Source organism: Ostrea edulis, chromosome 1, assembly GCF_947568905.1.
Source record: "Ostrea edulis chromosome 1, xbOstEdul1.1, whole genome shotgun sequence".
NCBI lineage: Eukaryota > Metazoa > Mollusca > Bivalvia > Ostreida > Ostreidae > Ostrea > Ostrea edulis.
Window position 1 is genome coordinate 67,923,700 of NC_079164.1, and position 14,263 is coordinate 67,937,962.

A 14,263-nucleotide genomic window follows, 5' to 3' on the forward strand; every position below is an offset into this window, starting at 1 on the left:
TACATCTAAATGACTGAAAATTTACAATGGTACAGACTTGTACATATAGAGACCCCGTACTGCATTACCTGCTGTTTGTCATTTTCAGCCATCAACAGCTGGTTGTCTCTCTCTCTCTGGAGATTGGCAAGTTCAGTCTGGAGGTCTTCCCTCTCGCGATCGAATCGGTTCAGCATCTCTTCCTTCTCCATGGCGTTATGGTGGACCATTTCATCCCTCTCCGTCTCAAACTCGTGGCGCTGCTGCTCCTGTTTCACAAAGACAAGTCATTATCTCTGGTACATCTTACATTTAAAAATTTGGGACTTACAACATGTAATTTTTTCCACACTTTTAAATACACTGATATTCAAATATACATGTAAAACACAGCTATAAGGAAAAACATGTTTTGCTGCCCATTACTGAAAATAATTTGAAGGATATCTGTGTATGACTACTGAATGCCTTACCCTCTCTTTGACCAGTCTCTCCACATCGTCCTCGTGGCTCTGTTTCTCCTGTGTGAGTGCCAGCTGCATGTCACGCTCGAGTTGAGCCAGACGTCTCTGTAGATCCTCCTTGATGTGCTCAAACTTCTCCAAGTCTGCTTCCTTCTCCTTGATCAGACGGTTGATTTCACCTGAAGTGGTGCACATACAAAATTACCATCTAAACCTTAACTAACCAAACAGATTTTTTCAAGTTTTGATGACAAAAATTGTTCTCAGTTTTTGATGACAAAGATGCACCAAGCAATATTTAAAAACTTTAAAGAATGAATAAATAGAGGATTTATTAATCTCAATAAGGGGAGCTTACTCTGCAGATTTTCTTTCCTCAGGATCAGTTCCTGGTTCTCGCCCTCAAGCTGTTCCTTCCTTACAGTGAGCTGTTGCTCAGACTGCTGAGATTCATAGAGGGCGCTCTCCAAACTGTCCTTTTCACTGCGGAGGGACGAAATAACTTCACTCTGCTGGCGATTCTCACGCTCTGAAATGAACATCAATATCCATCACTAACTTGTCAGAAAAACCATTCAGCTCTAGACATGTAGTTGTTTTTGGTTATTTCCCAGTTTCCTGTCCAAATGTGTTGCAAAAAGTTTTTAATTCATGATATTTAGCTCCTTTTATATAAATGTTATAGTGATGATATTTTCAATGTAGTTTAAATTTCATTATTTTGGCCAACTGTGAAAATATAGTAGATATATTATCAAAATGCAGCAAATATAAAGCTGTAAACATTATCAAAATGAGAGCAAATTCAAATCAATTTTCAAACAGGAAATTTCCCCTTTTTACTCGATTAACTCTACACCTAGCTTTTCATCATGTTGAATAATGACTTCTCCCTGATTACCTGTAGCTGTGACCTGTACAATGAGTTCTCCCTTGTCCTGGGTCAGGATCTCCTTTTCCTTGGCCACTTTGACATAGTTTTGATTCTGTCTCTCTACTTCACGCCGGGCCTGCAACAACTCCTCCGCCAGAGCCTGCTTCTGGCGCGACACCTACACAACACAAGACATCACTATTAGACATCACCTATCTGTTTGCAATTACATCTAAATACTTGACATGCATGTACAGAGGTAAGAAATTGAAGTACTGTAGATGTACTTTTTCCCCAAGTGGAATCAATTTACGCTATGGTCGTGGATATTAATTTTATGCGGATATTTGTCCCAGCGAACTTAAAGTACATGTAAGACATACGATGGCAATCGAAAATCTCTATATAATTTTCTACCTTCTGATTGAACAATAATTGCTATTTCGTGGAAATATGACCCCATGATTTTAGTCCCGTTTTATTTTATTATTTCCCGTTATTTCAATATAAATTTCTTCCGAAGGAGAGTTGTTCCTGATTGTCTCCCTTCTCTCTGTTTTTATTTTTCTCATTATTTTAATATAGATTTCTTACGGAGGAGAGTTGTTCTTGAATGTCTCCTTTCTCTCTGTTGAGGGCCTGGATCTCATCCTCCAGCTGTTGACGAGTCATCTCACTCAGCTCCAGAGTCTGGTTCAGACCTACAGATATCAACAACATTAACTACTTTCACTTTAACCACGAGTCTGGTACAGACCTACAGATATTAACAACATTAACTACTCTCACTTTAACCAAATGGTGAAAACAAAGGAAAATTACATTCGATCTACACAAACTTTTCAGTATTCAATTATAAATTCAGAAGCATTGACAACAGAATCAATGTAGCAAGCTGACATGCTATATTGAAATGAGATATGCAAATTATGAAGATATATGATCCCCTTTCACACATTCATATCACCCATGGGATGAACTGATACTCCAGTGCATGACAAATTAGATGGATATGAAGGTATCAGTGTTTTAAAAATGCACAGACAGGGGTTACATAATCGGGTATTATGATGTAAATCATTATATTGATGTACATTACACACAACAAAGAATACTGTGATGGCTCAATTTTCCAAATATCAAGTGGATATGCTTGATCTACAAATCTATAGTATCTACAAAACGATAATTAAGAACTGACAGGAAAGAAATCAACAACATAAAAGGGCACCCCCCAAAAAATGGCGGTAATCTGTCAGTCCCTGTGGCACACATTATACACCTACCCATCTTCTCTGTGTCCAAGTCCATCTTCTCCTGCTCGACACGAACCAGTTCCTCCTTAATGCCAGTCTTCTCCATCTCCAGGGCTTGTTTTTCTCCAGTTAGATTGGCCTTCTCAGCCTCCATCTACACAACAGACACATCATCAAGGTGTTCAGTTATTCAAGAATTCTTGTTTCAATATGCGAAGACAGTATCTAAGGTATATCTTCTTTAAAAATTCAAATATCACTAAGTTCCTTTTTATGTTCAATGTGGGCAATAAACTTCAAAGATCACAACAATCAAATGGCATGACTATTCAGTTCCCCTTGTATTACCATTACTCTCATATATAGTAATTAGGCCTCCAAGCGATATAATTGTGTGATTGCAAGCATAGATCTACAGTGTATTTCTCTGTCATACACCATGTCCTTTACATAAATACACTCCATTCACTTTGCTTTACCTGCATGATGATCTTGTTGAGTTCGACCTTGTCCTGGCCCAGGCCTTCATTCAGAGCCTGCATCTTCAGCAGGGCGTCCTTAAGAGTGGCCTCCTCCGTCTTTGCTTTGTTGATTTCCAGCTCTAGCTCGGCCTTCTGTAGCTCAGCCTTCGAAAGGGCATCACCTATACACAGAGAGATTAATGAATTTAGCTTATATTTCTTAATCAATGAATTAGCATTTTACTGTTTTTATCAGTATACTACTTTTTATAAAAATTCAACCAAAGCTTTTATATTTCTTACGTAAACGATAAAAAAGGTATTTTTAAAAAAAGACTGATCTTTTGTGCTACTCTACTTACTGACTTCTGCCTTCTGTTGTTCCATCACCTCCTTATCCAGGAGAGCTCTGTTGAGAGCCTCCTTAGTGGATACCAGCTCCTCCTTGATAGTGCTGTTCTTGTGTTCAAGCTGGTCAATCACTCTGTGACTGAAAGAGGAGGTCATTTATTACTAACTGCATAACCACAATGATTACAGAGAGGCCATTTATTACTAACTGCATAACCACAATGATTACAGAGAGGCCATTTATTACTAATTGCATAACCACAATGATTACAGTTAACTCAGTATTGTGAAAAATGGAAAATTTGTCATGATATCATCTTCATTGAATAATTCTGAAATGTGCATGCTTCCATTTGAATACTGTAGATTCCTTATTTACGCGAGTACTTAATATGCCAAAATTATTCATATACATCAAATCGCTTGAACATGAATTTGCACATCGTCTGTTAATCAAGAGTTCTTGAATGTATTTTTGCAACAGAAAATTAAAAGCGAATAATATTATTTTGTGAGTGATGCATCTCACGAAATTTCGCGATGATAAATTCCTCACGTATATTTAGGAATATACAGTATCCCATTTGTTGAATTATTCTGGTCATTTAAAACTTCTTCCTCACCATCTGTCTTTCTTTTATTTCCTTACCATCTGTCATTCTCTTTGATCTGTCTCTCCTTGTCCTTAGTGACATCCTCTTTCTCGTCTTCGAGTTGGTCTCTCTGTCTCTGGAGGTCTGTGTTAGCAGCCTGGAGTTTCTCGTTCTCATGCTGCATGATCTCGATCTGCTCATTCAGCTCACCCCTGATCTTCTCCAGCTGAGATTTTTCGCTGCCTGTCAAACTCAGAGCATTCTTAACTCTGTCACGATCACGAGATGTGTCCTCTCTCTCACGTCTCCTGCAAAATAAAGTAAGGAAATTGTAGTGCATATAAAAACTTATCAAATAGCACTGAAACTATTGCAAACAGCTTCATTTTTCTTATCTTCAATAATTGTTTACATAAATTTTCTTGTAATCTGTAAATTTGTTGTCTTAATGTTTATGGAAACTTACAGGATATCAACATCCTCCTTCAGCTGCAAGACCTGCAACTCAAGACGCCGCCGCTCATTGTCAAGGTCATCCATCTGTTTTCTGATGGAACCATTGTGGTCCTGGCTGGCCCTCAGTTTGGCACGAGCCTCCGACAACTGCAACTGGCGCTTGTTCAGAGCTGCCTGGACAGCAGAGAATGTCGCATCAGCCAAAGCAGGTGACCTCGACCTTGCCATTGGTGACTTGGAGCGGTCCCTGAGCAGTGGAGATCGTGCACGGGCAGAGGGAGAAACAGACCTGGCCCTGGTTGGGGAGATTGACCTACGACCTTCCTCATCTTCATAATCATCAGCATCATTGATGACTGCCTCAGCAATGTTACGGAGGGCCTCATGAAGAGCATCTGTCTCGCCTCGCATCTGTCTGGCTGTGTCTGTTTCTGGCAGGTCATAACTGGTTCTCTCTCCCAGTCTGGTCTCCAGGTTGTTAATCTGGCGTTGCAGAGACTGGACAGACTTCTCTCTTTCCTCAAGCTGGATCTTCAGTTTCTCATTCATCATTGTCAGTTCGTTCACCCTAAACAATGAAAAAAATCATTAAAAAATCACAGCTACAAAATAAGTATTTTAGCGAAATGGTTCCTTAATAGGATTTTGTTGTGGACTTACTTGGCGTTCAGTTCATAGCTGTGAGCATCGTAACGGGACTGGAGTTCAGCAATTTCACGATTCTTCTCTCGGAGCTGGTTGTCGGTGGCTGTCCTGTCTGAACGCTCACGGTCCAACAAAACCTGTCACAGAGTCATTACATTAATACACATAAATGATCCTTTAGCATTCATACAGCTACTTGTATCTTCAAAGTAATATATTTTTCATTCATACAGCTACTTGTATCTTCAAAGTAATATATTTTTGCATATCCTTATTTTCAGTTACATTAAAATTCAGCATAAATGGGAAACACATAAGCAAATTTATGTAGTCTAAGTTTGACAACCCAAATAAATCATAAAATCAAGCAGATCCCTTTTATTTCAAACCAGAGTGTGGTTATAAATCAAACAGACGGACATTTGATGTTCTTTCCTCCTTACCTGGGACTGGGTGTCCTGGTTACGCTGGTTGGCGGCCAGATTCAGACATGCTGAGTGCATACTCCTGGAAGCACGAGTCACATCGTTCCTCACGTGGGACAAGTCGCGCTCCGTTGCCGTCTTGAGATCTCCGAAAGATCGACGGAAGGCCACAACCTGTCTCCACAGAGCCAGAAGTCTACCGTGCTCAGCGCTGAAGTATTCATTGAAGGACTGCAAAAAAAGACAAAAATATAATTTACGTTCATCTAGCAAAATGTTCCTATCTTATCCGAAAAAGATTTCTAAATAGATAAGCATCTCATAAAAATATTACTTACATGTATATAATATAATTTAAAAAAAAAATAAAACCATAACTAGTACTTGTATCATATGACTTTTGACCTCATTTTCATGACAATTACCTGCTCCTCATCACGCCATTCCCTCTCCCTAATGTCCAGCTCCTCCCTGGCAGCCTGCCAATCCTGGGTCAACTTGTGGATGTCAGAGGTCAAGGATTGATTAGCAGCAGTAGCCTGGTCCAGCTGTTCCCTTAGCATGGCATTGACATGGGCCAGACTGGCACTCCTGGAACATTCATGGAAAGACTACTGGTTTTATTGTTTGTTTTATGTAACTTATGCACAATGCACATGCAACTTGAAACTTAAATCACAATGAGAATTTTCATTCATTTTGTAATTTCAACATCCGCATTATCGATTTAAATTTTTGAAGTTTTTCTGTCTTTGATTCATTATTCCACTCCTATAGGTGAATGATATCTGTCATAAATATTACAGTAGAAAGACATCAATTATTTCCTATGTTACATGATGCATTAAATGATGTATTGATTGCTTTGTATCATCTGATGTGTCAGCAAAAATAAATCAACTAAAACTAAGCCTTGTAAGTAAATTTCATAAAGCAAAATTAATTTTCAAAAAACACACCAAAAAACAAGTGTGGGTCTAAGTGTAGTCGAGATAATTAAAACTAGGATTGGTCACGCCAAGTTCAGCAGAATTAAAACAAGGATTGATCACGCCGGTTCAGAAGGATTGCATGGTTATCAACCAGGTGATCCCCCCACAAAGAAAGAAACATAAAAAAACAATAAATCCTAATTATTATATGCTTCAAAAAGCATGAATCTGTGCTGGTCAACAATACCTACATAAAATATGTATGGGCATTAAGAACAGAATGATTTCAAAATATATAGGTAATATGACATCAAGCAAGTTTACAAGATTTCACGACTTTTCATGTAGCTAGTTTTCAATAAATAATGACCTGGTAGGGTCCTTTCATTCCTTTGTAAATTACCCTCGAGATATCCCCGGCTTTTCTCTCCTATCAATAAACACTGTTCATGGTAATTGTTTTCATTATTATTTCAAAATTGTTTTTTTATCTTACGTGTGTGTGTGTGCCAGAAAATGACACACATATGAAATACCTGAAGAGTTTTAAAAGAACAAAGGCTGCAATGAATATTCATTCTTTGAAATCCCACTTGACTTTAAAAACTTTGAATTATCTGAAAACAGCTTACACCTCAACTTTGTGATGTGTAATTCTAATTTGGATGAACTAATTCTGCAAATACTGATCTGACAACACCCCTGTGATTAAAATTCAATTGAATTTGTATACATCATACACACGTACAGGTAACAGATCATATTCCCATTAAATATTGTAATTTCTATCAATGTAATGTCAGAGTGTTGACGTATATGTACTTGAACTTCCCGAATTAATTAACCTTAAATCTCCATTTTAAGATAAAAAGTAGATGACCTGGAATTAATGAGAGGAGGGCACTTCTCGCCAATTTGAAGGTTAAGCTACATAGGTCCTATACAGGGTACACAAAACAAATCAGACACATGATGAACTGCCCAGATCCCTCACAGAAGAGCTGCTAAATCCCACACAGAAGAGCTGCCTAGATCCCACACAGATAAGCTGCCTAGATCCCACACAGAAGAGCTATCTAGATCCCTCACAGAAGAGCTACCTATAACCACACAGAAGAGCTACCTAGATCCCTCACAGAAGAGCTGCTAGATCCCTCACAGAAGAGCTACCTAGATCCCTCACAGAAGAGCTATCTAGATCCCTCACAGAAGAGCTACCTAGATCCCACATAGAAGAGCTACCTATAACCACACAGAAGAGCTACCTAGATCCCTCACAGAAGAGCTGCTAGATCCCTCACAGAAGAGCTGCATAAGTCTTACACAGGATTAGCTAAATATATTCCAACATGACGAGCTTCACATATCCTAAACAGCAGACTATAAATGAGCTACACTGATCCTTTATAGGGTACAGTAAAATGATATTCTCAAAGGTGAGCTTAATAACATGCCAGGTGAGCTGCATTGGGTAGGCCACACAGATATAATATAGCCTGATCTATACAGGTCCCACGCAGTGCGAGGTACCCAGATCCCATGCAGTGAATTTCACAGATCTCATACAAGGTTAGCCACACAGACACAATATAATCCTACCTACACAAGTCCCATACAGCATGAGGTTCACAGATCCCATACAGGGTAACAGATACAATATAGCCTGATCTACACAGATCCCATAAAGGGTAAGCTACACGAACTTATCTGATTGTGTACAAGGTGAGCTACACAGGCCCTTACCGTTGCTGCTCCTCCTCGAGCTTTATAAGTGTGGACTCTAAGTCCATGTTGCGGCTCTCTGAAGCTTCCAGACTTTTCCTGTAGGATTCTTCTGTAGATTGGAGCTGCAGAAAACAAAACCAAAAGGTGTTACTTCTGCGTTGATTAGCATAAATGTTGTAATGACACATTCATTTTTCAAATTAAAATTGATATTATTGAATTCATATTTTACCAGAAGCACTGATCAACTTTTATTTGTTGCTGTTTTAATTTTTGCATGCAGCATGAACTACTAAATTGGAAAGATTATTTCATTTGCATCTAAATGTGCATAGTAAGCTGTTTTATTTAAATTGCAACAGATATACTGTAAATCTGGATATTTTTGAGTCGATTTATTTTTGCGAATTTGAGTAAAAAAAGCCTATATATTTATTTTTGTGTTTCTTATTTTTGCAAACTCATGGTGGAACTATGCTGCATTTTCAGTTAAAAGCACAGACTGCTCCTTTCTATTAAAGTATCTTAAAATTTACATCTTGTGGCTTAAAAATCTGAGTTAAAACTGACCATCGATAAACTACCTATAACCCACCAGATTAGTTACACACGAGTGATATCAAATAAATCGCCAGTATTGATCACTATTTATACACCTAGGAGTTAATACAACTGACCATTGAATTGGTGGATCAAAAAAAAAATTTACAGTAGTTATTTTTGAGAAAAATATTTTTGCGAATCCAACAGACTCGCAAAAACACTAAAAATTAATCAACAGCAAAAATAACCAGATTTACGGTACATAGTATGGGAGTAGTTTAGTTTCTCCCTAAAACTAAGGATAAAAACATTTTTAAAAATCCACTGTTATAAATATGATAATTCAAACTTAACAATGTGAAAATTTATTTCACAGTTCACACAAATCACAACAGAAAGCAGCCAATTCATCTTACTCTCCTTGGTAACCTTGGAATCACAAAGCAAAGTTCAAAGGTCATAAAGTGATCAAAGGGTGCAAAGGATAGCAAAAGGGTGGTTGAAATATGTCCGTAGGTGAAGGTACAGGTGAAGAAATATAAGATTTGACAGAGACAGAACAGAGGCAAAAGCCGTGCAGGAAAAGTCCCACACTATCCACCTAAACCATCACCTGATGAGATATGTGGGGACTTAACACTTTTAGTATGTTCTGAATCTTAATCTTAAATTCTTACTTTCAGCATCACTTTGAATGTTCAAATTTACTTGAAACATGGTCGTCTTTGAAATTGCAGAAATATTATGCTATTAAGTTTGGACAAAACTCAAATGGGTTAATTTAAAAAAAAATATGATAGAATGATGGTTTTAGTTTTGAATGTCTAGCCAACCACACCATTAGACATTTAAGTTCATATTAGGATGTCTGAAGGCATGAAGGATTGCAAGGGGATATCATACTCACTTTACTTTCTACCTGACGCTCTAGATCAGAGCATTTACGCTTGTATTGTAGAACCTATGAAATGAAACAAGACAATGCTGCTGCAGAAGTCTAGTGAAGTACAAGCTACCAACAACCCAACGCACTTGACTGAACTCCTGGTCATGCAAATGTTTTAAAGCACACCAACAGAAGTTACAGAAATCACAGGCAGTGATGAGTGAGTAAACAACGGCCCACTAGATGGCACCTTCACACTGCCCTTACCAACTTAAGGTTATCGTAACGGGATTGTAAGTCCCCGTTTTCTGTCTCTAAGTCCTCACTCTTTCTCTTGTACTGTAATATCTAGAGTTGTATACAAGGAGGATTATATATATAGTATGATGATATACAGGGTGGTTTGGCCTTTCAATTTTGGCCTTTTACCTTCTGGTTGGCGACTTGGTAATGAATATCTCTGCTGCGCATAACATCTTCCAAGTCTGTACATTTTTTCTTGTATTGTAAAAGCTGTTGAAATCAAAATCTGTTACATTATATGACTTGTAAAGTCATTCATCTGTTTCTCTAGGACTGGAATATGTAACTCTAAAAAATTCATAACAATCTCATACTGAAGTGGGCCTAATAATTACAGCGAAAAAACAGTTAATGCATCAAAAATTCTAAATTCACATGCAATTGATTCTTATATACTATCTAATGTAAAAAAGTTAATTATACATATATATTTGCTGAAATACTTTATTATTCACTGTAAATTTTCAAACCTAACTCAAACATTCTACATAAGCTATTAAGATTTCCTAAAAAGAAGTGGGGGAAAATGAGTAACGTGCATTCAACCTTCTTATCTCAATCTGTAGTAAGAAAATCAAAAGTAATCTTGTTCAATACAATGAAAACAGACATCCATAAATCTCTCTCAATATACACACCTGCAAACTCGCCGTGTTAAGCTGCCATTTTATCAATCTGAGCAGTATTGAGGGTAGCTTTCTATTGAATATTCAATGATTTACTTGCATACAAAAATGTAAAACCTGTACAAATTCCAACATCCTTACATTTCTCATCAGGATGTATGTACATTAGGGATTCATTTTCTCATAACATCTGTGTAGAGTTTAAATATTTAATATCTACCCAGGTAAGTAATTACCTATATATTTACCTAGTGAAGATGTTAGTGACTGGTGAAATAGTTTACTATACATCACACATTGACAGGGGGTATTCAAGTACAAAACTGTTCACATTTTGAAAGTTTTAAAAATTTCACATATCATTTATAAAGTAATAAGTATCAGACAATTGTACACGAATGCATCAATTACCTTAGCCTGTAGCTTTTTAACAAAATCAGCTTGTTGGTCTTGTCCGTTTTGAAAAGCTTGTAGTTTCCTTTTGTAGCTTGCGTGCTCCTCTTCAAGTTTACGACGAAGCTCGATGTTCTGCTGCACAAGATTCTTGGAGGGTGCCTCTAAAGATTCACCACCCTGTCCTCGTAAAGACTGTTCCAACTGCAAATTAAATATGGAATCAATTCAATTATTGTTTTAAAAGAAAGATATCTTTTTTGCAAGAAAGAGAGAGGAAATCCATTACCATCAAAACACTGTCAACAGTCTATAATCATTTCATTACAAACTGTGATGATGCTTAGAAAACAATGAATTATTCAGCATCACCATTATCTCTAAAGACTCCGAAAGTCAACACAATTTTTTTTTACTCAAAGCACCTGCAGTTTAAATTCTGTGCCCACACATTCTCCTGTTCAATACACGTAGCATCCTATCACACCACAGGTCCTACCCTCTATCTCAGCTTCCAAAGCACAGCAGAAGCTTAACAGTGTCACAGTTCTCACAACCAAATCTGATTAAATAATCCTCATTACTGGCAGACTGGAGTTAGACTTATTTGTACAGAAAGATGAGTTCTGCAATAGGAAGTCAATATTCCACAAACACTATAAGCTTGCTCAGAGAGAACGATCTTGGGCACTAAGCTTTTGTGTACGGAATATTCACCTGTAATTAAATTAACCTTGGTGTAACTGGGGACGTTTTTCGTGTCATGTCATGTTCACATTTAATTTCATTTACACAATGAGAAACTTACATTTGTGAGTTAACTGTTAATTATGACTGCCCATTGTGTGTTCGGTAGATGTGGGAAAACGCTGATGTTTACTTGTTAATGTATTCTAACACAAATATGTACAATCTGTCGGGACCTCACCAGCTAAGCAATTTAAAATGCTGAATGTGTGATTAAGGAATATTACTACATTGCTGATTATAACTATGAATTAGCTGCTAATAGATTATTCTCACAATTTGTAATACACCCTAGTTAGTAAAGGCTTATCCAGGAAAATATTTTTTCTTATCCTTTAATACAAGACATGAAATTTAATATCAGGACAATTTCACACTGTATCAAATTTCATACATCATAAAGCAGCGATTTAAAAGGTATGAAAGAATTATTAAATACACCATTTGATGTCATTTGAATATTTTTATCAAATCAATTAAGGATAGGTCATAAGTGCAGATTTTGAATATCAATTTGCAAATTGCTTTGATCATTCAAAGCAAAACTTGATACACTTCCTTTATAGATATCGGTAGGCACATGGTAAAAATAGGACTTCAGAGATCAGAGCAATGCATTAACACCCCCCCCCCCTCCCCATATATTAATCTACGGTACCATATCTAAGGATAAACTACAATTAAATCTCTCTATCTACTTACACTTTGACATTGCCTCTCCTGATCAGTGTTTGAACTGACCTATGTATTAAAGTCTTCACGGTTTATTAACCAAATACCCTTGTATAGCACTTGATGGTAATCAAGTCACACTTGAACTAATGTTTGATTAATTATTGAATCGTCAATTCATTCTTTATAATTCTTGGTCCTCTACATACTTTGCTTTAATGATGGGAGGTTTCAAATCATACAAACATTGAATTCATCTGCCAGTATTTCTTTAAAACGTCTATTTCTAATTAAAATATCAAAAATTACAGGTACGAGGTCCAATACTAATTTTTAAGGTAACAAATAGTGTATCAAATTCCCAGTCAGCAATTTTGAGAATGATTTTCACCAACTACCACTATGAGCTGAGAATAATTGAAAACTCTGAATAACTTGCAAAAATCAATTTCAGGAAATTATAGGAGTTTAAAAGACACCTTATTTACTTATTTATGCTATACTCTAAAAATCAATAATGGTAAACTAATTCTAAGTACACAAAGGTCATGAAAAAATGGTCTCATATCACTTCTTTAATATGTTGTGACCCAATTTTATAAGTTAAATATTGGTTTCTATTCTTTGTATACATTGTTTTCACACTTAAAAATGACACATCCTCCTTAAACATTATACAGGTGCTGTAAAACCAGTATCTGATGTTAGAATGGACCCTAAACAACTGAGCAACAACTATTAACTCAATCGCACTCAAAATGAAAATGCACTTCTAGATGCATTATGGGGTACTGACTGCGTCCACTTTCTGCCGGACAAATCCAGGCTTGGGGGTTTCCATGACATCCAATTCCATGTCACCACCTTCATTTTCTATCTGTATTTCTTCCGACATTTTATCTGGTAAACAAATTTATCTGTTCAGTAGAACTCCTTTATGAAAAAATACGTTTTGCTTTCAGATATTTATGATTCTCCAGTTTGTTGAATCTAGGACTGAAATGTGTGTAAAGTTTGGAGATCTGTTGAGGAACTCTGTATTTGCATTCCCTTTAGTTGATAGGTTTACTAGGGGTCAATATCCAAGCATTTGACAACAAGCAAAAGATAATAATATTCTGCTGGTGTGTATTAAGACCTCTTGAAAACCTCAATATTCCTTCTGAATTGACTGTAAATCTTTATCGATCATTTCAGTGAAGAGGTAAGGTAGTTTTGCTGTCACGTATTTGCACAATCAGCACACTGTGTCCCAACATCAGTGAACCTAGCCCTCTATGTACAATAATGGCACTTTCTGGTAAAAGCAAGCACAATTCAACAATTCTCCTGTACCTCAATATGATTTCATTTCTGCCTGTCTATTGTGCGATTAATCCTTTGGATACACTTATCACTGAACTGAAGTCTTTCTTCTTAATTCCACACTGGCATATTCTTGCACATGAAGAGAACTTCAATTAAAGACAAACAAGTGCAAATAAAAAGATCTGTCAAAACTTCACTGAGCTCCTTAAAACCTTGCACAGTTCAATTCTTATCTCATTTCCTTTCTATAAGTTAGTAATCCATGGAGCTGAATTTTTATCAGAGGTAGAGTCTAAATGAAAAAAAGACGGTTTGTTTAAAGAAAGTTAATCGACATGCAATGAAGGTCAAATGGTCCCAGTCTTGTTTAGTTCCAGTACACACATTCAAACAGAAAAATTCCCTTTCAAAACTTCAGACTGAGACAAGAAAAATTCTGCTGTTCCATTGATTTTGTGTCTTGGAAACACTTATCGAAGTAATATGCTCAACAAAAGAATATTAATCCATTCAATGAGATCCTTTTTATATAAAATTTAAATCATCATTTATTTCATTCGAATTGTGTTTTTAGTGTCCACAAAAGAATTCCATGTAGGTAAGAAAGTGTATTAATAAAATCCT

At 36.6% G+C, this 14,263-nt stretch overlaps 1 protein-coding gene across 12 annotated transcripts in view; it reads right to left on the reverse strand.

Annotated features, from left to right (window-relative positions):
• Positions 1–14,263, reverse strand: part of LOC125646072 (rootletin-like) — a 63,036-nt gene that overhangs the window by 17,989 nt on the left and 30,784 nt on the right. For 3 of the 12 annotated variants that reach the window (XM_048872229.2, XM_056157863.1, XM_056157835.1), the window contains exons 3-18: positions 10,931–11,116; positions 9,612–9,665; positions 8,180–8,283; positions 5,930–6,095; positions 5,523–5,735; positions 5,095–5,216; positions 4,445–5,002; positions 4,035–4,286; positions 3,397–3,524; positions 3,053–3,216; positions 2,604–2,727; positions 1,912–2,018; positions 1,345–1,495; positions 802–972; positions 453–622; positions 69–248 (exon numbers count right to left, since the gene is read on the reverse strand). In XM_048872229.2, the coding sequence (XP_048728186.2) occupies positions 69–248; positions 453–622; positions 802–972; positions 1,345–1,495; positions 1,912–2,018; positions 2,604–2,727; positions 3,053–3,216; positions 3,397–3,524; positions 4,035–4,286; positions 4,445–5,002; positions 5,095–5,216; positions 5,523–5,735; positions 5,930–6,095; positions 8,180–8,283; positions 9,612–9,665; positions 10,931–11,116 (2,850 nt within the window). Of the gene's footprint in view, positions 1–68; positions 249–452; positions 623–801; positions 973–1,344; positions 1,496–1,911; positions 2,019–2,603; positions 2,728–3,052; positions 3,217–3,396; positions 3,525–4,034; positions 4,287–4,444; positions 5,003–5,094; positions 5,217–5,522; positions 5,736–5,929; positions 6,096–8,179; positions 8,284–9,611; positions 9,666–9,857; positions 9,939–10,019; positions 10,104–10,930; positions 11,117–14,263 lie in introns of all 12 variants that reach the window. The other 9 variants (XM_048872220.2, XM_056157852.1, XM_056157825.1 and 6 more) reach the window with 3 other exon arrangements.